The sequence below is a fragment of the Chinchilla lanigera genome, unplaced genomic scaffold (genome assembly GCF_000276665.1).
Source record: "Chinchilla lanigera isolate Chin_1 unplaced genomic scaffold, ChiLan1.0 scaffold00176, whole genome shotgun sequence".
In the NCBI taxonomy this organism is placed as follows: Eukaryota; Metazoa; Chordata; class Mammalia; order Rodentia; family Chinchillidae; genus Chinchilla; species Chinchilla lanigera.
Window position 1 is genome coordinate 700,914 of NW_004955577.1, and position 22,743 is coordinate 723,656.

The 22,743-nt window shown below is 52.6% G+C and overlaps 2 protein-coding genes across 4 annotated transcripts in view; one reads left to right on the forward strand and one right to left on the reverse strand.

Annotated features, from left to right (window-relative positions):
* Pld6 (phospholipase D family, member 6) overlaps positions 1 to 2,064 on the forward strand; it is a gene marked incomplete in the record, with an annotated part of 4,237 nt that extends 2,173 nt beyond the window's left edge. Inside the window, 1 exon segment of the mRNA XM_013509636.1 lies at positions 976 to 2,064. Coding sequence (XP_013365090.1) covers positions 976 to 1,224 — 249 coding nt within the window.
* Positions 2,065 to 4,521: 2,457 nt separating this feature from the next.
* Positions 4,522 to 22,743, reverse strand: part of Mprip (myosin phosphatase Rho interacting protein) — a gene marked incomplete at its 5' end in the record, with an annotated part of 133,514 nt that continues 115,292 nt past the window's right edge. For 2 of the 3 annotated variants that reach the window (XM_013509621.1, XM_005413979.2), the window contains 8 exon segments: positions 4,522 to 10,403; positions 14,448 to 14,533; positions 16,426 to 16,588; positions 17,276 to 17,362; positions 18,261 to 18,380; positions 19,627 to 19,786; positions 20,762 to 20,879; positions 21,585 to 21,732. In XM_013509621.1, the coding sequence (XP_013365075.1) occupies positions 10,332 to 10,403; positions 14,448 to 14,533; positions 16,426 to 16,588; positions 17,276 to 17,362; positions 18,261 to 18,380; positions 19,627 to 19,786; positions 20,762 to 20,879; positions 21,585 to 21,732 (954 nt within the window). 3 annotated transcript variants of the gene reach the window in all.

Here is a 22,743-nt window from a genome sequence, read left to right on the forward strand (position 1 = left end):
GCGGGCGGGGCGGCGGGCCGCGGTGGGGCCTCCAGCGGCTGAGTCCCGTCTGTTCCGAAGCGGGAGCTGCCAGGGCTTGCTGGTGGGTTGGTCCCGGGGGCCGAGGAGAGGTGGTGTCGGACAGAGTGCCCGGGGCGAGGAAGTCGCCGCTTCCCAAGGCAGCGCCGGGGGGCGGCGCGGGTTTCACACGAAGGAGCCACGCGAAGTGCGTGTGACAAGTGCTGCGCGGGACACGCGGGCCTCCCGGGCCTGCTCTTCGTCGGCCTCGGTTTAACGCGGGCATTGTGTGTTCTTGGTCAGAGCTGTTGGCCTGGTTCCACAGCAGCTCATTTTAAATTCTCTTACGTGCGTCTGGTGGTCTCCCTGCCTGGGCAGGTGGTGCTGGCCTGAGGCCATCCTGGAGTCGGGGCTCTGCCCTTGGGGGTGATGTCTCGGGGAGGAGGGGGGCGCTGTGGTGGGAGGCAGGAGAGCTCCTCGGCTTCCGCTTCACAATGCCAGAGGCACCCTGGGACATTTTGGCAGGTTAGCCATGTGCTGTGAGGCTCTGCCCCCCATCCTCACGTTGGCTCTCTGCCCTTCTCAGCTTATGCTTTCTCCTGACTAAGGGTGGCCGTGGAAAATTGAGAGTGGAAAGGCAAGGAGATGCTACCATGCCCTGCTAGGCATGCTTGGCTTAGAGTGTGCCCTGAAGTACCATCCTGCTGGGTTTAAACCCCAGTCCGCGTGTGGGGCTGGCTTGGGGGTGGGCTGATGCGTGGAACGGTGTCCAGGGTGGTGTTGCCCTGGTAGTCCCTCTGTCCATCCCATCAGGACTACCTGCTCCTGTGTGGCTGCCTAGCTTTGTGGCATGTGCTGCCCTAGATGACCGGAGACAGCTGGTCATCGTGCTGACCAGAAGCAGGAGCAGCACCGGGAACTCCTGAGTGAGTGCGTGCCACGCATGTCAGGCTAGTGAAAAACTGCCTTGGCCCTGCAGGTATTCAGGTGCGGCATGACCAGGATCTGGGCTACATGCACCACAAGTTTGCCATTGTGGACAAGAAGGTGCTTATCACTGGCTCCCTCAACTGGACCACGCAGGCCATCCAGAACAACAGAGAGAACGTGCTGATCATGGAGGACTCCAAGTACGTGCGGCTGTTCCTGGAGGAGTTTGAGCGCATCTGGGAAGAGTTCAACCCCACAAAGTACAGCTTCTTCCCGCAGAAGAAGCAAGGCTGCTGAAGCTGCCCTTCTCTGCCTTCAGAGCCTCAGAAGCATGCTCCAGTGACACTAACCACCCTCGGAGAATGGTTCTGGAGACTGCATGCTGCCCCTACGGGCTGCTGAGCTGTGGAGAGGCCAGGATGCTGTAAAGTCCTTACTCGGGGTTGCAGTGGTGCACATCGGTAATCCCTGCTACTTGAGAGGCTAAAGCAGGGGCTCAGAAGTTTGGGCAACTCACCAAAACCCTCAGAAAGGCTGAGGGCATAGCTCAATGTGGAGTGAGCCTAGCATGCATGAGCCCCTGGCTTCCAGCAAGGCCAAAACACAAAAGGTAATATTGTGCACTTAGAAGTGACCTCACTCTTAACTGCTGGACATGGTAGACTCTGTTTGGGCTCATGTAATGGATAGCGAGTTCCCTGATCACGTGAGAAGCACATTCAAGGTGAGGCAAGTCCCTTCTAGCTGTGGCATCCTTCACAGGTAGTTGGGAGAAGAGGTATCTTGCATGTATTTGTGAAAAGTTGGAAGTTTTTTTTTATAATGTGTATCCTGCATGCAGGTAACTCAAATGACTTCTGAAGCTACAGTCTTGGTGACTGTCCAAGGTCTTTCTGAGCAACAGGAGTGTTTCCCCTTTCCACCGTTACTTGTGATTTAGAGTTGGGCATGAAACTTGAAGTTAATTTAAAAAAAAATGAATATATCCAGAAGTGGTTATGTTATGTTCTTTCTCAAGTCTGAATTCCCAGCGTGTGTTCTGGAAAGACAGTGGAGTGAAATCACACAATGTGATGCTGCTGTGGGACCCTGAGTTTCTGGCATGTTTGAATAAATATGTTTATTCTAGAGTGCAAATGCTGAGTGTCTCTGCCTTTGTGTACTGCAAACAGTGGCTGCTCTGTTAAAACTTTCCTGGTGGGGGTATCCTGCTATTTAGACACTGGTGGTCATGGTAGGCTCATTGGTTCCTTCAGAGTCTAGATTTCCCTTCCAACTGTGTCTGCAGCCTCACAAGTGTAGTGGTTAAAGCTGTGATCCATTTTGAGTTCATTTCTGTGTATGCTTTGAGGTAGGGTGTCCAATTTGTTTTCACACGTTGCTATCACTTCTCCCAGCACCAGTTTGTTGAAAAGATGATTCTTTCCCCCAATGAATGGAATTTATACCCTTGTTGAAAATCAGAGGGACAGTTCTGTGTCTGTCCTAATGCCAGTACCATACTGTCTTGGTTAAGGAAGCTGGGAAGTAAGTATTGGAACTTGGTAGCATGAGTCTACTTGGTTCTTTTTTTCAAACAATGAATGGTACATTCTGGGTCTCTTGTGCTTCTGTATAAAAATTGGCTGAATCAGTTTCTAAAAGAAAAAAGCAGCTAGGTTTGTGGAAGGGGTTGTGTTGAGTCTGTAGCTGTAGTTGAAGAGCATTGCCCTTTTAGCCTTCTAACCCATTTAATACACGAGATGTCTTCCCACTTATTTAAATCTTTGGGCTGGGCGTGGTGACATATGCTTATAATCCCAGCACTTGGATCACTACAAGTTTGAGGCCACGGTGTGCTACATAGTGAGTATAAGGCCGACTACATATAGCAAGATCCTGTCTCAAAAAACCCAACCCAACCCAACCCAACCCCCTTTAATTTTCAATGTTTGCAGTATAGAAGTCTTTAAAAAATTTCTTGGAATTGTTCAATTTCAGCTTCACATGTTCATGACTCGTGTGCAGAAAGAACAGATTTGTTTTATTAGCATATGCTTGTAATACAGATAATTACATTCAGTTTGGGGAACTGGTACATATATTCATCACTCAATTACTTTTATTGTCCTTTTCCCTCCGCGGCCCTCCTCTGTCACAGTGGGTTTTTAGATACTGACTTGTGTTCTGCAAACTTGCTGAACTTACTCGAACAGAAGTTCCACTGGGTTCCTTAGAATTCCTCATGTAGTACAGAATTTCATTTGCAGGTAGCTTTTCTTCCTGTTCAGTCTGGATGCCTTGTAATACTACCTCTTGCCTAACTGCGCTGGCTGCACTCCTCTGTTTAGTCTCGAGTGGAAGGGGTGAGAACATCCTGATCTTGCCCTGATCTTCAGAGGAAGCACCCCGTTTCTCATGGTGACATGAGCGGGGGGCTTTCACAAATAGCTCTTAGCATACTGAGGAAGTTCAGTTCTATTCTTGCTTTTTTTTTTTTTTTTAACTAGTTTGCAAGTGCCGGCTGACTTTAAATTGCACTATGCACTTAGGCAGCTTTTAAAAAAAGAACAGCATGTGGCCACTAGGGAGAGAGGCAAGTGTATGGCAAGCTTGAGTACAGGCTTGCGACTCAGTCAGGCCTCTCTGAAGATGGAAAGGGCTGGGATGCAGTGTAGTGCTCCCTGGGTGCAATCCCCAGAAACAGTAACGTGCACGCACGCACTACGTAACACTTACACGCCAGTCCCAACACTTTGTTGTGTATATTTGACTACAGTAATTTTTAAATGGGTAAAACGTTATTGAAAGATGAAGAACACATTAAAGATATTTATCTTTTTATGTCTGTACTTTTTGTTTTGATGTTTTATTAACTTCTTGAACTGACTTCTAACTGGTAGAAATTCTGTATTTTTTGACTAACAGGGAGTATTCTGTTAAGTTTTGGGCAGTAGTTGTGTGTGGTTTGGATCACAACATAGAATGAACTTCTCTTTGGGGGCTGGGGATTTAGCTCAGTGGCACAGCGCCTGCCTGGCAAGTGCAAGGTCGTGAGTTTGATTCCCGGTACCAGAAAAAAGAAAACCAAAAAATCCCAAAGAATGAACTTCTTTTAAACAAAAGGCATACTTTTACTGCAAATAAATCCATTAAATTAGTATGGTGGTGCATGCCTATAATCCCAGTACTTGTGAGGCTGAGGCAGGAGGATTGCTGGTGAGTTTGAGGGCAGCCTGGACTGTATAATGAGACCTTGTCTTAAATAAAAAACAAATCCATTAAGTGGAGCAGAATAGTGTTATAGTACCTTCACTAATGAAGGGATATCATCAATATTTTTTATTATTCTGTTAGCTCCTGAATGTACCTTAATTAGATTTCAGATATAACATATTTCTGCGATTTGTGTATAAATATGTAAAATCTGTATTTTTACAGGATATCTCCCAATTTTAACATGCTTAAAATTAGTCCAAAACTTTGAAAAACAGTTAAAAAAAAGATAAAGAACCAGCCCACTCTATTGCTAGTCAGCTGACAACCTGACTTATGACCTAAACGCACGTTTTGCACATAACCACTCCATCAATCAACACTTTGTGACACAGCATGCAAAAGAGGATGCAAAAATAGTTTATTGTGATGCAGTTCATGTGGTTTGGTAATATTTACAAAATAAAAATGGTCAGCTACATCCATGGGCATCTAGCATGTCACACAAATATTTTGACAAAGTCACACTTCAGTTGTAATGAATACTTGATCACAAATGTTGTAAGAAAAAAGTGCCTCAATCTGAACCACAAAGTCGAATTGTGTGTGTGTGCAGGGTGAGGTGTTTAGTTCCGAGGGCTGTGTCTGGTGGAAGCTGACTGCTGTGGGTCATGGGGTCCAGGGGCCTCTCAGACCTGAGACCTGAGTTGACCCCGGGGCAGCCGCACACGTGATCTATCTACCTGGTCCATCAGGCCTCAGATTTCTCCTGCACACACTTCTGCGTCGGTAGGCATGATCATTTAGCATTAGAACAGAGCTAAACAGTTAAAATGACGCATGCCTGTTCGCTGAACGTTTGTCACGTGACTGCGGAAGCAGGTGTGGCAGAAGTGGTTCCCTGGATTCCTCCCAGAGCTGTTGCAGCAGACAGCGGTCACACACATGCCTTACTCTGTTCATGATCAGCTCCCCAGGAAGTCCGGCAGTACGCTTTGTTAGCTAAACCGAGAGACAGTCACACCTTCTTAGGAGGAGGGTGTATTTGTGAGAAAGATTACTGAGAATTCTAATTGTTGAGGAGCCACTTGGGATACTTTACACTTCATAAATATTTCCTGAGGAAAACCACATGAGTTAATTATCACTTAATTGGTCTTAAATCCTAACATTAAATCAGTAAATGTCATTAATATTAAAGGTAAATCCTAAAATCCTTTCAAACCCATTTTATTTGAAGTTTTGTGAAAAACAATAGTGAATTTAGTGTTCTTTATAATCTACCCTAGCTAAAATAAAACGTGATAACTGACTTCTGAAGGGGCAGAGCCAAGGGCATGCTGACTGTGGCAGGCTGCAGGGGGCTGTCCGTGTCTCAGGACAGCTACCTTTCCCCAAACTTCTTTCTTTATGGTGAATCAGAGTTGCATGCTCTGCCACAGAAGCTGCAACCTCAGCTCACTGCTGCGAACCACAGAACACAACAGTGTCCTACAGGCCGTCCTCAAGTACTGGACTGTCCAATCCTTAACTCTTCTGTGACTGTCTCCTCACTGATTTCATAGAAATCAGGTATTGCTAAGACGCCTTTCAAGCTTGGCGATCTCTGTGGAGTTACACGATACAGCCAGACACCTCTGAACACAGCCCTGAGGAGTCCCAGAAGCTGTAGAAACCAAGGATTTGGACCTGACAGCAGACTGTGACTTCGGCCACACCTGCCCACAATGAAAGGCCTGGAATTACTGTGCACAACAGACTGATCAAGACATAGCTCTCATTTTCCCGCTTTTCCTTGACTCTGAATGGCTCCAAGAAGGGGTTATAGAATACTTTCAATGCAAAGCTATGGATGGGGGATTACTACTGTTTTAGATACTATACATTCTTTTAAAACCATCTGTTATATGACCAAGGCTTTTAAAAAGATAGAAGTCATTAAAAACATGTACTTATGATGCTGGGTAGAGTTCCAGTGTGTACCCAAAGGTGTCCTCTCCCATGTAAGAGTTTTAAAAAACCCACGAAACTTCTTCATAAAAGTACAGTCACTTGTCAGTAATATTTACACTGCTTGCTCTGAATAATATACAGGGAGCTGAAGAAATTAAAGGCAGCACCTGAGGACCTGACCCTCTGTGGGCTCAGACGGCAGTTTGTCCTGTCTCTGAGCCACCGGTTTGTTACTGCTGCCCTTGCTCTGGTCAGGAGGCGGACATTCTCTCTTTGCAAAGAAACACCCGAGACTCCCAGAAGGTACAAAGAGGCGGGTGGTGTCTTTTGTGGCAGGCCCAGGAGAGGTGCGGATGCATTCCTGTGCTGCCTTGTCCCCTTCTGCTGAAGAGCCTTCAGCTGGCGGTATTACTGTGCCTCCCTCCCAGCTGGCTCTTCCTGTGTTCAGCTGTGGAGTGTTGCTTGCTGAAGGTGCACGGTGGTCCCCGCTGGATGCTCAGAGGTGCAGGAGTGGGGATGCCGAACCCCGTGACCCCTCCCTGACATCAGGCGACGTGGGGCCTGAGGTTGCTCATCTAGCCCTGGTGTTTGGGAAGCAGGGGACAGTTGGAAGCCAGGGAAAGCCTGCTTGCTGGTGTGGGCACACTGCTGGGGCCCTGCTCACTCACCTGGGGGGCCCTGGTGCAGGGCCTGCCAGATTCAGCAGGCCATGTGTCACCCAGCTACCCCCGAAAGCCAGTCATTAGTGATGAAAAAGACTTGGTGCAGTTCCCAGCACTTCCATGTGGACAAGAGTAAGTCCTGTGTGTACCTGTACAGGGAGGTGAACAGCAGTACAGACATTCCTTAATGGCTTCCAAGCCACCCGCTTTGCTTCCTGGCGCTTTCAGGATTCCTTCTGGGCATACTTTGAGGTTTACAACTGCATCCTTTTTTGCTTTTTGGTACTGAGAATTGAACTCAGGGCCTTGCGCTTGCCAGGCAGGCGCTGTTCCCCTGAGCTACATCCCTGACCCAACTGCATTGTTTTAGTAACTGAACTTCCCTCCGCCGAGTCTGGCTTGCAGGAGCCATGGTCAGTGAGTGAGTCACTGGATCCAAAGCTAGTGCACAAGCATTCTTGCTGGTCTGTTGCTTTCTGCCCAGCGTGCGGGCCTGTACCTGGTGCTCTTCTGCCTTTGAGCTTGCTGAACCTGAAAGAGTCTCTACTCTGCCTTTAGCACTTACTTGACCAACCTTCGTGTTCCCAACTCACTCCCTGGCCTCCCAGGATACAGGCTGTTTCATCTCAGCCCAGGGCCCTTCTCGACTCCAGACCGCCAGCTTTAGGGCTCCAGCCCCCCTGAGACGCACATGCACCTGGGTGGCTGCAGGTGGTGCCCTCCCACGGCCTGTGGCCATTCGTACGCGCTGGATACCACACATGCCGACAACCTGACCAGCGGAACATGGCTGTACTGTGTGTGGGTGTGGGTTTGCACACAAGGCCATCTGCGCAGATTTTCATACTAAAAGCTGTCGGACAAATGGTTTCCCCACTAGTCTTTAGCCTGGCTTGCTTGCATGTACTGGCAGATTATCAAATGAGTATTTATAGGAAAACAGAACCGTGTAGTATATCCACTTCACAGTCCCCTCGCTGTGACGTGGGGCAAGCTTGCCACTGCTTGTGGGCTCTGCGTGTGGCCAAGGCTCCCGGCACCCGGCACAGCCCAGCGCGCAGACCCTGCACCTGCAGCTGCCCCGCAGAGGACCTCAGTCTACCAGCGCACAAACCAGCTCCTCTTCCTGTTTCACCTCTCCTGTCTGTGCGGCGTGTGCCTGTGGCAGTGTGGCCGCCACGCAGCTTCTGCCCCGGGACACATCTGGTGACACAGGAGGAGTGTCTGCACTCTCTCTGGCTGAAGAGCAGAACCCAAGAGCAGGAAGCTCAGACTCCTCTCGAACCGAGCTGTGGCCGCCCCACTGGCACTGCTCAGAGCTGCCTGGCAGGTGCAGCTGACACTAGGAAGCCGCAGCAGAGCAGCCCAAACCCTGCCAGCTCCATGTCCACAGTCCTTCTCTGGTGACACACACACCCGCCAAACCGGCAGGAAGTCCTGCTGTCTCATGTCAACTACGGGGTCCTCACCAAGAAACCGCAGTGATGGGAGAAGTGCAGGTGTCCACTCACCGGTCTCCCTGGTCCTTCCCTTTCACCTCCAAATGCTGCACTTAACAAGATTATTTTCTAGGCGTTCTGAGGTCCAGCCTCAAGGGACAGAACAGTGATAAAGAAAAACAAATAAAATGCTCTTTTGCCCTGTAGGTCAACCTGCCTTTATTCAGAGAACTGTGCAGTTTGAAGGCAGATGGAGCGCATCTCCTGCAGCACCTGGGAGGGAAGTAGGCAGGGAGCTGCCTGAAGCAGGGCCAGAGGGTCCCTAGGGCATTGAGGATGGTCACAAAGAAACTGCTAGAGCAGGAAATGCAGTGACTCTCAGGGAACCAGGTGAGATCGCAGTACCCGGAGACCAGGCACAGCGTGCCCCTGCAGGGTCCCAGTGAACAGCTGCCTGCACTGAGCACAGCACAGAGAGGTCATGGCCATTTCTCAGGGCTGCCGATCTGCGTGGTGGGATGTGTCTGAAAAGCAGATGTTTAAAACATTTAATTTGCTCTTGCTGTTGAAAACGTGGAACAGTAAGTAGCAAAGGAACAACAGTGTGGGTGAGGACTCAAAAGCTCATGACAAAGGGCAGCTTGGAGCTTGGGCAGGGCCAGCCACACCCAGGGAGGGCACACCAGGCAAGCTGCAAACCAGTGACTCCTGTCCATGCACCGGGGTGGGTGAGACAACCTGGTAACTCTGCCCATTAACTAATCTAAGAACTGAGCAAGGGGATTTCTGTGTTTTTATTCCCAAAGCATCCACGCATCCAGAGACCTTCCAGACAACTCAAGATCAGCACAAAGTAGAAGCTTTGGCAGTGGAGCCAGTGGACCTGGAGGTGGGGTCCTCCAGGCATGCACTTGTGACGCTCCCACCTCACTCTTACACAGCAGGAACTCTGTTAATATGCCAATCTTAACGAAACAAATAGTTTTTACAGGACTAGAATACAGATCTCAATGCAGGAGATTTTCAGGAAGTGCTGCAGAACATTCTAGGGCAGTGCAAAAAGAAGTCTCAGAATGTTAGAAAAGCAAACTTCTTTGCGCAGGTTCACTTCAACTAGGTCCGCTGGAGGTACTTGCTCCACTGGAACTTTGCAGAGCTCACACTGATCACAGTCCTAAGCATGTACTGCTGGCTGTTCTCTCCAGGGTCCGACATCCTCTGGACTTCCTCTTGACTTAACAGAGGGGCCTGGCTCTCAGCCTTTTCAAAGCAACATTACAATTTCTCTTCAAAGATTTTTTAAAACGAGCATCTTTTTCCCCTTTGGAGGACTACCTCAGGACATACATCCCTTTCTGCAATCAGGCTGAAGCCCCAGGCAGCAGGTCAGCTGTCCCGGTGTGAGGACAGGACTAGGCTGCTGCAGGACAGGGAGGCACGAGCGAGGAAGGAATGAGAGGGGTCTGGGGTTTTGTGCAAGATTTAATAAAAAACAAACAAAAATAGGAATGGTTGCTTTCCACATTTTCCAGGTTGTGAAAGTTAGCCAGGATTATTTAGGGCGTGGTTCTAAGCTGCATTAGTGGAGCAAATACAAAATGCCGTCCTCCTCCCAGGTCAAAAGGCAGTGCTCACAGGCTGCACACCCGTCTGGGTCGCTGTCCCCTCCAGCACCCAGGCCGGCAAATTGCCTGCACCGTGGCACAGGTCAAATCAGGACATCAAGGTGGCTCTTCTCTGACCAACAGGGGCCGTGCCCGCCTGGTGGTGCCGCGCTGGGAGCAGCAGAGCTGGAGCGCGGGCCAGACCTCCACACCGCACTCTGAGACGGGGCTAGCTTACTGACAGGCTGCTGCGCCTTAATACTGACAGTGAGTGCGGTGGACGTCGAGAAGGGCTCTACTCGGATGCGGGTGGTGCTCACCACCCCACTGCTGGGGCCTGACCCGTCTCAGAAAACCACGTGAAGAAAGTGGTGATAAACACAACAGGAAGTTGGAATGGTGTGGACAACCCACACACCAGTCTGTCACGTATCCATACCCACAGTTAACGACAGTAACAACAATGATAAAAGAAAGGTACAGACAAAAAGCCGCGCTCAGGTTGTGCTGTCACCAGCCAGGAAGGGTGTGTTGAGTGGCACGGGACACAGCTAGTCTTTCTTCAAGTCCCTGGATTCAAAGAGCTTCAGCCGCTCCTGCACCGTCAGGCCTTCCTTCAGACTCTGGGCAGAGGAAAGAAAGGTAGGTCAGATCCAGCAGGGCAGGCTCGGGCTTCCGTCAAGCGGGTGGAGGCGGAGGCAGGGTGAGGAGGGTGGGCTCCGGAGATTAGTGGGCATGCTAGGACAAGAAACACTGTGAAATGGTGTTACTGGAATATGACTTCCAGGAAGCAACTTACTTGGATGGAAAAGGGAAAAAATTAGAGAAACAAGATCACATGTTTTAAGTAGCTCGATTCTGGACTCAGGGCTCTTCAGACAAGTGGAGATCAGAATGACCCAGCCAGGAGAACAGTCGTAAGGACTAGATGCCTGCCCAGCTCTGTCTCTTACTGCAGGTGATTTGTGAATACCCGGTTCCTTTGAGTTTATGAATCCAAACGCCTTCAGGAAGAGCGCCCTACTTCCCCAGTGCTGAGCGCCCTTCAGACGATCTGCGGGTGGAAGCCTACGAGACTGCTGGACGGTGGGAGACTGGGAGCCTGCGGGGGTAGGGCAGTGCTCCGCTCACACCCCAAGAGGACGAACCCTCTGACTGGGGACCGGGTACTCCCCACTTGGCACTTAAGACTTTGCCCAAACACTTCATGTCTGCAAGAGAAAAGCAGCACTGCTTCCAGAGCAGCTGGAAGCGCATGGGTTCTGCTGTCTGCTGGCCAGCCTGGTCCTCGGCTGCCACCTTCCCCCTCTGCAGTGGGCGTCAGCGCTGGCTTGGCCTGGAGACTCTGGGGCTCACTACATCAGCGCGGACAGGCACAGGTTTTATGGGGAGCAGGACACCTCACGGGAGGCCTCTGGCTTTGCACCCACACCACCGTATCAGTCTTAGCCACAATCTTGGATAGTGTGACGCGCCCGCTGGGCCCCACACCCTGGGACCTGCAGGGAGGGCCCAGCGCTTCTCGAGGCCTGGGGAAAGCTACGCACAGGCAGCGTCTGCTGTGTGCACTGGGAGCCCTGTGTGTGTCAGCAAGTGAGTAAACACCACGCCTGGCCTGAAGGAGTCCTCAGGGTCACTCTGCCTGAGCCTAGGTGTCCAGCAGCAGCAGCCAGACTCCTACGAAGTGCTGGGCAGACATCTAGTCACAACCCAGGCAGGTGGCTTGGACTAACTGCCCCTGCAGGACAGCTGGTGGGTGTTTGGCACTGCCACACCTGCTCCATTCCCGCTGGGAGCTTCCTTCCAGGACTGCAGGACCCAGCTGCTCCAGAACCCGTGTAAACAGCAGGTATCCAAGATTCTGCGACTGCCTGTGTGCACCACGAAGGAGGTTCTGCCTGGCTCACAGAGTCCCCTGCCTTCCACCCACCCTGTGGATCTGGGCAGAGGGGCTCAGGCGAGGCCATGCTTACCCAGACAGAGGGCAGACAGGCCGGGCCCTGCATTCCCTTCCCCTGGAAGGATTGTCTCTCCTTCCAAAACCTCTGTCTCCTCTCCTGGTTGCGGCTCAGCCTGAAGACAGGGCCACACAAAGACTGCTCCTCATGGGGCCTGGGGCGCAGCCAGCTGCCTTTGGGATGTGTCCCCTTCCCGAGCCGCAGACCACAGACCCGGAGCTCCCGTAACAGCCCTACGCAGAGAATACTCTGCCCCTCTGATCCCTGAAGATGTGGTGCTGCTGTTTAAGTGCAGCACAGCAGGCACCAACACCACCAGTCCCTACACAGCAGAGGACGAGCACCAGCGGGAGGCTCAGCTTCTGGCCAACATCACCGTGTCTTTCTGAGGGGCTGGAGACAGGTTCCAAGTGCACTCAGAGAGGCACAGCGACACCGCGCCGAAGACCAGCTCTAGCCCTCCCCCACTACAGGACTGCGCTGTCCCCAAGGATGCCTGTGAAGCCCCCATCTGTATGCTGGGGCCCACAGGACGGCTCTGCACACCGAGGGCTTTCTTTTTACCCCAGGACCTGGTCATCCCAGATAACAGAAAACACTCTGATGAAGACCCCACCCTGGGTCTTGCTCCTCCTTTCCTGGTCCTCCCGAGTCTCCCCAGTCCCACCTGGGCTGCAGCCGTTTCCCAGGTAGCGCACGACTCCCACCCACTGGCACCAGTGCCACACCACCAAGGTCCCTGGTGTTGAGCCCTGCTTGTTTTCACATCCCACAGGAACTCCAATGAACTGGGCGCCCCTGCAGGCTGCTTCCTCATGGTCCTGCAGGATCTCTGTCCCCTTCCCCAACTGTCATTTCTAGGCTAAGCACTGCCACGCTGATTCGAAGGCCCAGCTCGCTCCGTGAACTCCAGTATACTCGAGAAAGGCAGCAGCCAGAGTTCAGCTTCAGCAAATGGGCTCTTTTTTTTTTTTCCTTGGTCTTTTTGAGACAAGAGTCTTGCTATGTACTTCAGGCTGGCCTTGAGCTCACCCTGTAGCCCAAGCTGGTCTCAAACTTGCAACGATCCTCCTGCCTCAGCCTCCCGAGTGCTGGGATTACAGGTGTGCACCACCTCGTCCAGCAACAAATGGGCTCTTTGATATGCAATCCATGAGCCAAAAAAAGAGAGCAAGTTTCCTTTTTCTTTTCTTTTTTTTAAGTTTCCTTTTTCTAAACAAAACATTTCTTCATGTTTAAGGAAAAAAATCCCAAACTCTTTTCTATGAAGCCTAAATCATATTTGAGTAAAAGTGATTTGGGATGAGGGAAGGGAAGTAAAACCAAACTGACTAGGTATAAACCTCTGGGTTTTCTTGGTACTCTATCTAGAGCAAACACCTTAGGCCAACGTGACAGGACTCCCAGGGTGTCCTAGAAGGTGGATGTGCGTGTGCACAGCAGAAGCCCACGCTGTGGCCTGCAGGTCCAAGGCAGGCCAGCACCCCGACATACTCCTTCCTCTCCCCAGACAGGAGCAGTCAGAGCTGCTGTGCCAGCGACCACACATGCTCCAGGGATGCCCCTGTTCACACTCAGACAAGCAGCTGCATCCCCTCTTTTGGCCAGGGCAGTAACTCCCCCATGGCACCACGAGACAGGCTTGTGTTGTTTTTTAAGATGCCCTGGCACACGAGGGCAGCATCCGGGCACAGACTACGGTGTGCTGACCAGTTGTTCGGGAGCCTGACCCGGAGCCCTGGAGGATGAGGTGGCTGGGAAGGGCTGTGAGGAGCTCAGGGCTGCAGGTACCTGCTCCATCTGCAGGGAGGCTCATGGGCGGCCTGGCTTGCTACCCAGTGGGTGAGGTCTTCCGTAAGGTCAGGCTTTGCTAGCCTCGGGCAGCATGTCTGTTACCACTACCTCTATACAGAGGACAAGACAGATTTGTTTCCCAGAGAGGGTGGCGTGAGCTCATCACCGTGCACAGACCACCCAGCATGCATGCCACCCTGCCTACTCAGGGTTGGCTCTAAGGGCCGCCCCGCCAAGCTGGGAGAGTGCCATGGACAAGAGGTTAGAGTGCCAGTCAACTCTCAGGACAGGTTACAGAACCTCACAGGGATTTGTATGTGCTTGCTAGAGTAGGATGAATTAAAATAAAGTAACAACACAGGCGTGTGCTATGGAGGTGTGAGCGGTACATGCAGAGAGCTACCCCGCATGTGCGGGCAGGTGGGCAGTGGTAAGAGGCAGTTTACCTACACAACAGGGGACCGGGAAGCGGGCGCGAGTCAGTTATCCCATGAGACCTGCTCAATTACAGACTGTCAGAGGAAAGAGCAAAAATAAGACACATACACAATCAATCCTAAATGCAACATGCTGGCCGCACCCCCCGCCCATCCTACCCATGAAGACGCACGCCTGCTCTGGGGCGGCATGGGAGCTGGCTACAGTGCGGCTGGGAAGGCAAGCAGGCGGCTCAGTACTACAGCAGCAATGTGCAAGGACAATACGAACAGTGACGGACACAGACGGGCGGGGAGAGCCTCGCCTCAGAGGTAAAGGACCCAACAGGTCTCACTGCCCAGCAGGGCGCTGCGTGGGTGGGCTGGGGCAGGGCCTGGGGACTCTGCCACTCTGTGTGGCAGGTTTAGCCTTGGCCTCGATTCTCACCACCCCCTCCCACCCTGCAGACCCACCTGCCCGGGGCCGGACCCAGCTCACCTTGGACCTGATACTTCTGAGTTGCCGGGTGACACAGGATCGGTCTTTCTTCAGAAAGTCAGGATTGCTTTTAGACTTCATTATGTCTGAAGGGACAGAAAGACCCGTTTTCTTTGATTTATAAAACCCTCTAGAACAAGAGAAGGTTAAAGGTTCTGGACTTCCTACTGCAGCACCTGTCTCCTCTAACGGCCCTAAGGGAACCTCGCGCCCTCAGCAGTACACAAGGGGCCCCTCTCAGAGCACTGCAAAGCACTGGAGCTTGGGAGCCTGCGAGGCCTGAAAAGGCTTCAGCTCCTGACTGCGCGCGCTCGCTCGCTCTCAGGAGGGGGCTGGACGTCAGCAGATAAGCAGACGAAGTGGCCCCACGACCTGCTCATTCCCAGCTGCTTCCTGGGACAAGACCAAATCCTCGCCTCCCCTCCGGCTCCCCGCTGGCGTCTTCCGGGCTCCCCTGCAGGTCTGCCTCCACACAGAGGAGCGGACTCACGGGGCACACCACACTGTGTGTCCTGTGCATGTGGGGTTTGGCTGAGCTCTTCTTTGAGGTGCGAGGGATGAGTCCAAGGTCTTGCACATGCAAGACAGACATTCTACCACCGAGTTACCATCTCAAGCCTGTTTTTTGTTTTTCATTTAAAATATTTGGCACATGCCTATAATCCCAGCACTTGAGAGGCTGAGGCAGGAGGATCGTTGTGAGTTCCAGGCCAGCTTGGGCTACAAAGTGAGCTCAAGGCCAGCCTGAACTGTGTAGGGAGACCCTGTCTCAAAAAGACAAAAGAAAAAAAAAATGTATGGATTTCTTCCCACGTCAAAACACAAATATCTGGCCTCTCTGAAGAGCTGCTGACCACCCGCTGTGTGGCAGTACTGCAGCCTACAGCCCTCGGCTCGTTTCATGGTGGAATGCTGCTTTCTGCTCTCGTATACAGATGTTTGCTTCTTTCTGCGTAACTGTTTTCTCCGAAGTTGTTGGCTAGAACAAAGGCATTCGCACCTCCTCATGATTCTAGGTCTTCCTTTCCCCCCGTGCCCTGATGCCACGGGTTCTTCCTTGGAAGCTGCTGCTGTCCCCTCTTCAGAGGTGCTCTGTAGTTTGATTTGTAATCTTGCTGCACGCTGCCTGATGCTTTCCAGAAAGAGCGCTCATTTGTCCTCCTATCAGCAATGCACAAGACTTCCTCCATGTGTGCGTCAGTACTGTTACTGCCACTACTCCTCGGCTAGCTGATACAGGAAATTGAGTATTTTGACTGCTAGGGAGCCTGAACAGCTTTTCACACATTTATGTGTCTTTTTAAAAAGTCAGCACGTGCTGAGTGTGGTGGTGCATGCCTGTCCATAATCCCAGCTCCTCGGGAGGCAGAAGCAGGCAGATCGAGACTTTGAGGCCAGCCTGGGTAACTAAGCAAGATCCTGTCTCAAAATTGAAAGGGAGAGGTAGGCTAGGGTTGGATAGCTTAGTGGTAGAGTGCTTGCATCGCACATCTGAGACCCTGGGTTCCATCCCCAGCATGGAAAAAAAGTCGACATGAAAGTTAGATGGAGTCTTAGATTATCTTGACAAGATGGCTCCTTAAGCCCCTCTGAGATCTGTCTTTCATGGGCACTTGTGTGTTTTTAGCCAATAACGAAGGGTCAGTCCCACTGTTTACTGAAAAAGGTGGTGGCTTCCTCCTCTGCCCAACCTGCGGTCATTACAGGTTTTATAGCAAAACCCTGAGATCATGTTTCTAGCAAGAGTTTTTCCTCAGCTACTGAGATTTTTAGGAAAACAGAGAAACAAAGCCTGGTGCATTATGCACATATGTGTGGGCAGAGCAACTTCTCCCGGGAGCTGGGCCTGGACCAGGGCGGGAAGGGGTCCTCGCTGCTGTACTCCACTTGCGAAGAGGGTGCAGGGCTGCCACGTATTTGGCTCCGTCCTTCTGAGTCAAACAAAGAAAGCTCCACAGATGTCACCCGAAGTACTCACCATAGCCTGCCACAGCAGTGCTCTCGGGGGACTTTTCCCCCAGTGCTTCTGTAGCCGCTTTCAGCTGCTCTTTCAACCTACTGATATCACAGTCTGCCTTGGCCTTTGCGATGCTGAGCTCTGTGTAAATGTCTTTGTATTTGTCACTAGCGTATTTTTTGTCCTAGGAACAAAGGGACAGAAGCAAATAGTAGATATTAACAGGGGAAGAGGCTCACACTGGTCCCTGGCCTGCCCATCCTTAGCGCTGACACACTGCAGGAGAACTGCCTGGGGCCTGGGGCCCGGCCCTGGCAATGCACAGGGCAAGAATATGTGGGTCTGCATCTCCCAGAGGCAGCAACTGGACACAAAGAAAACAGGATCTGTGGATATGGGCATGGCAGATTGTCTGTATGTGGCACCTGAATTCTGGGGCCAGCACACAATTATAGAGCCAGCAGCACCCTTGATGGCCTGGCACCCTTCCTCGCGGACTCCAGCTAGATAAGCCCCACTAGCTTGGTTTTCCTAAGTGACCAGATGGCTGCCAAGGATTCTGTCACCTCCTTTTATCATTCCAGGAGCCACCTGAAGGAGACACGTTAGACCCGATCTGAACGGCAAGTCAGGACTTGCTCTGTCTAGGTGTCACCCTTCCCGCCAACCTACACAGGGAACAGGTGATGAGGACCATGTGACCGGCGATGGGCTGCACATTTCCAGGGCACCTGCTTGGAGGGTGGTGTCTGAAGAGAACGTGACCTCAAGGTCGCCACCCTCGTGAAAGTGGGGTCTACTCGTGAGCAGCCAGCATGGAGCTGCGGAGCCTGCAGCCTGTCCAAGGCCTGCCCGCCCGTGGGGCTCTTACCCGTAGTGCTGTCTGGAGCTCATCCTTGAGAGAGCTGATCTCCTGCTTCAGATACTGTATCTCTGATTCCTTGACCCGCAACAAGACCTACGGTGTGAGAGACATTAGGGACCTGAGAACCTCCGGTGCCTCAGGAGCACAGACTAAAGCAACTGGACAACGCATCCCAGAGGGAGCAAAGCTGTGCTCACCCTCACAGTGTCCAGCTGGAAATGTAACTTCAGTACTGCGCTACACTTCCACATTACACATAGAAACAGAAAGGAAGGAAGACACTGCTATCACCCTCCCAATCCTGAGAAGCCCTGCGTCAGCCTGGGGGCTGTCAAGAGCTGCCACTGGACACCTGCTGATCTCCTGAGATGGAGCCATCAAGGTTTAGGAAATGCTACACGAACTCTGGCCAAGCTGGCTGAGCCTTTTCCTGTCCACCTGGTCAGTAAAGTACTCATTAGACATTTTTAAGATGAAACTGTAATCTAATGGGGAGAAATCCACATGCTTTTCAAAAAGGACACCTTTTACACCAGAATCACCTTATACACGAATTTGCCCTGATCCCAGGAAGCAGAACGTAACACAACTGGGAGCAGCTGCAGCACTAACACAGCTATGCAATGGGTCACTTTACAGGTGCAGGGTCTGGGGCCTGCTAGAAATGGGGTTGGGGCTGGCAGGCAGGTGGAGGGGGGATGGGTTCAGTTCTCCATGGCCTCTTGAGGGGTTCTCTGCTCTGCCTGTGGATCTCAGGATAACTGTTCTCTTCCCCCCTCAGGCGATTTTGGCCTTTTTTATTCTTTGTGGTGCTGGAGATGGAACCCAGAATCTTGAGCACGCTAGGTAAGCGCTCTTCCGCTCAGCGACATCTCCAGCCCGCCTTCAAGTCGTGTCCCGTCAGCGGTACTGTAAGCTCAGGGGCCATCCTGCGTCCCGTGGGACTCCTGTATGGCGGAGTTGAGGAGGGCGAGCCGGCTTGTGGCCGTACCTCTAGCTCGTAGGCATCCTTTCCCTGTGTGAGCGGTGACCCAGCAGCCTCCCCATCGCCGTCCCCAGTCAGTAGTGTCCGTAACCGTGTGATCTCTGCAGCTAGGCGGTTATTCAGCTCCTGGGGGACAGTAACAAAACAGACGACACTCCACAGAGCTGTCTCAGAGTCAAACGCACAGCATAACTTGGAAACACTATCTGCCAGCAACATTTATGCTGATACTGAGCACAGGGCCTGTGAGCAGTGTGCCTGCCCACTGCTAAGTCTGAAGCTGGACCTTCGAAGGTAACAAAATGCATGGATGGTCTAGTGCCTTATACAAAGGGGCACAGCACTGGCATAAAGTTGAGGTGTGTTTAAATCCTGGCTAGTGGGCTGGGGATTTAGCTCAGTGGCACAGCGCCTGCCTGGCAAGCGTGAGGCCGTGAGTGCGATTCCCAGTACCAGAAAAAAACACAAGAAAAAACAAAAAAGAAAACAAAAACAAAACAAAAAGAATAAATCCTGGCTAGTGAGAAGGTCTGAGTTAGGGACATGGAGTCTGGCGTGAGCCCTCCGTGGGGCCTCGGGACTGGGTGTGCGATTGCTCAGGCAGGACCAGGCCCCCCTGACGGCTGGAGTGGCTTTACAGTGAGCACTTGTCAGCTGGAGGGAAGGTCCGGAAGGGGACGAATCCACCTCTCTACGTCAGCTGTAGTGCTCAAAAAAATGGCAGCGCCACATGTAGTATTACATTGTGCTGTTTAGGGAATAATGACATGGAGCAAAAAGCATGTAATATTCAGTGCAGATGAAGTTTTTTTCCCAAATATTTCCCACTTGAGTTGGTGTAAACTGCGGATGCAGAACCTGCAGACACAGGGCTGTCAGCACCTGAAGAGTCCTATGAGGATGCCGCTATTTCTATGTCCTTCTGTTATGACAAACAGCGTGTGCTTGCTCCAGTGTGTCCCATTTGAGTTTCACAGGACTTGGCCACCCCGCCACCTTTCACAGGACTTGGCCACCCCGCACACCCAGTCCCGAGGCCCCACAGAGGGCTCACGCCAGACTCCATGTCCCTAACTCAAGCCCTCTCACTAGCCAGGATTTAAATGCACCTCAACTTACAGATTCTAAGAGTGATCGTGGGGTGAGCACCCAGGCCCTACAAGCAATGAGTCGGAGATTCACAGAACCATTAGACTTTTGTCTCAGAAGGCCTAAAGCAACAGTGATCCCAGGTTCCAACAGCTGGATATACACAGGGCAGCCTCTCTGGCCACCTGTAGTACATTTGTGGTAATATGCCAAGAGCTATCAGATGCTACATGGCTCAGGGACCCCCAGGGTACTTGACGGTGAGGCCTGGCCTTGGGCTCACCTGGTTGTGGGCGTTGAGCTCTTGGTTCTCGCGCTGGCACTGCCGCAGGGCCTGCCTCTCGGCCTCCAGGGCCTGGGCCAGGTGGGCGTTCTCCAGGCACTTCTGCGAGTACTGCTCCGAGAGGACCTCCAGCTCCCGCTGCACCGACTGCAGCTCCTCCCTGGGGAAAGGGGAGCAGTCAGCCCTCTGCCCTACCCCAGGGCCCAGGGGTGAGCGGACACGCCAGCCACCCAAGTGCAGCCCTACCTGCGGGCAGCCCACTGAACGTCAGGGTCCCTCTGTGTCTCCCTCACAACCCAGAGTGCAGGAACCCTACAGCAAGCGCTTCTCTGCTGATACCACTTGAGACAGAATCTGGACCCAGTGGGGACAGACTCTCCTGACTTGGCAGCGATAGGCAGGCCCATGTTTTCTGTCATCTGAAGTAGACTGCCTACTTTCTCGTGTTATCTGAAAGCCCAGGTTTCATGTGAGGCACAGAAAACCTGCCCCTGAGACGCTGTCTTTGGCTACCCCCGATCCAGAGGGCAAAGGCCCCAGTCATGGGACCTAGGATGAGCGGAGGCCTCTCTGAGCTGTCGGGGCCAGGACACCGGCCAGCCCATCCCAGCCAGGTGACGGCAGCAACTCCATGGGACACCAGCTGAGCTGCCATGGCCTTGGGCCACTCGTCCTGAACCCTCCTGGGGTGGGGACCTGGTTCCCCAGGCCAGCTCTGGAACCCCACAGTGGCTTCCTCCTCAGGCAACACCCCCCGGTGCCACCTTGGTGCAGAGGGAGGTGGCACAGGTCAGCATTTAGAACACAGTCGTTGTGGTGACTTCTGCCATGGACAACCGCAGGGTACGGGGTACTGAGCACTGAGCACCCACTAGGTGCTCTACTCCCCACAAGAAACTGACGCAGCACCCATAAATAAAGAGCCAAGTGTGGTGGCCTCTACTATTAGTCCTGGGGCAGCGAAAACGTAAATTTTTCGTTTGTGGTGCCTTTCTCTACATTTTAAGAGATCTGTCTTCAACACAGGAAGCCCCAGGCAGGTCGGCTTCCCACTGAAGAGGAAAGGACCTGGGCTGCCCTCAGCACCATGGCACCGTGGCCTCCTCTGAGACGCAGCGGGGCTGGGGGCACTCACAGGTACTGCCGCCTCAGGGCTTCAATGTCTGAGTTGATGCTGCTGATCTGGGACCGCTGGCTCTTCTCCAGCTCACGCTCCATCTCCTCCCTGTGGGCGTTCTTCATGGCTTCGATGGCTACGGGCAGGACATGGCCCTCAGTACCGAGAGGACAGGGCTGTGTGACTGCTGGGCCCTCCCCACCACGCCATCCCCTCTGTGGGGCCAAGGTAGGCAGGAAGGCCCAACACTGGCCCACTGCTGATGCTGAGTCCGTCTGCAGTGGGTCTCTGGCCCTGTACAAACCTCTTGGGGTGGATGTGGAACTCCCAACCCACTCCCCCTACGAGGAATAAAGGTATACTATTTTTAGTGCTAGAAAGAACCCAAACTGACGAGATAAATGTCAGTGTTAAATTCAAGCATGAGCTTATAAAGTAAGCAGGCTTCTTGACACTAGAATAAGAGCCACCACGAAGTGATCAAGAACATAATGGAAAGAGCACCAGATGGTGGGACGTGCTTGCTCAGGGCTCCAGCACGGCGTGTCACCCCCATGCTCCAGCTGGGGCTGCGCCATGCCGACAGTGTCTGAGGGCTGATGAGGTGGCGAAAGACCCCTCTGGGAGCTGGCGCCCCAGCACTACCCAACCTGGTGCACTGGCTCTCAGGCTGGAGGTCTCCAAGGCTCCTCAAGCCAGCCCTTCCTCAGAAGTGCCCAACTACTCTCTTGAAAATGAAGCTTGAATCTCAGCCAAAAGGCAGTGCAAAGCCAGTCACTTTTCTGAGTTGTGGGACCAGCCCAGGGAGTGGGCCACCTGCCACCCTCGGGTCCAGCCCCACCTGAGATGGTGGCGGCAGTTTCCTCGGCCAGGAGGCGGTCCTTTTCCTCCCGCAGCTTCTCCAGCTCCCGCTGGTGCTGCCTCTGCAGGTCCTCAATCTTCTTTTGGTGCGTCTCTTCCATTGCAGCAAAGCCCCGCTCACACGTGGCCTGCAGAGGCGAAAGACATGTACTGAGTCTCTCTGGGGCTCTGAGCTGGGTGGGGACGCTGCATAAAGAGGCAGCAGCAACTCTGCCTATCCAGACCCTGGGCTAACCCGGGCTCACTGCACCTGTCCCGAAACTGGGCCGGGGTAAGGAGCAGGCTCCCGGGGCTGGGTGGAGGTTCGCTGCGCTGCATTAGGCACCTGAAGGGTGTTTTACCACGAACTACTTTCTGTGGCTGATCTGAACCGTAATTCTTCATAGGAAAAGCTGGTATTGTGAGTGTAAAGAGGGTGCAGTGGAACTTAGACCAGCCAGTCCTGGGTCTGTGTGGGGTCACCACTAGGAAGGAAGGGGACAGAGCATTTGTACTGGCAGTGTCTGGTTTAGAGTGATGTGAGATCCACTTGGTGCTGTCACAAACGGGATGACAGCTATGTCAGCTGCAGGGAGCTGAAGTCATTGCAAGATGTGGGATGACCTAGCAGGGAGGCCACTACCTATCCCCTATGGGCTGGGGGCAGACAGGGCCCATATCTGAGAGCATGGAGCCTGTTCTGCTACTAGCCAGCTGGCAACTTTACGCTGGCACTGACCTCTCAGGTGTCCACCAAGGGAGTAAGAACAGGCTACTGGATCTCTTTCGGACGCCCTACGTCATGACTTCCTGTCTTGGGTGAGAATACGCAGGAACACTAATCAACTAGGGCCTCCACTACCTTTAATAAGATGCCTAAGGAGTGTTACGGTTGATACATTGTGTCAACTTGAGGAGTCAAGAAGCTTAACTAAATAACTCAGCGTTCTACAACCTGGGGTGAAAAGGACACGCCCTTGCTCCTCCCATGTTGTTCATTGTGTCAACCTCAGAAGCTTAGAAGCTCACCTTTCAACTTTAAAGTGACTCAGCAGGGAGCCAGGGTCCTTACTTTGTGAACACCCTCCTCTTGTGGAAGAGGAGGGCACAGAGATGGTGTGGGTGTGGGCAGATGGCCAGCATACCATATAAGGAGGAAA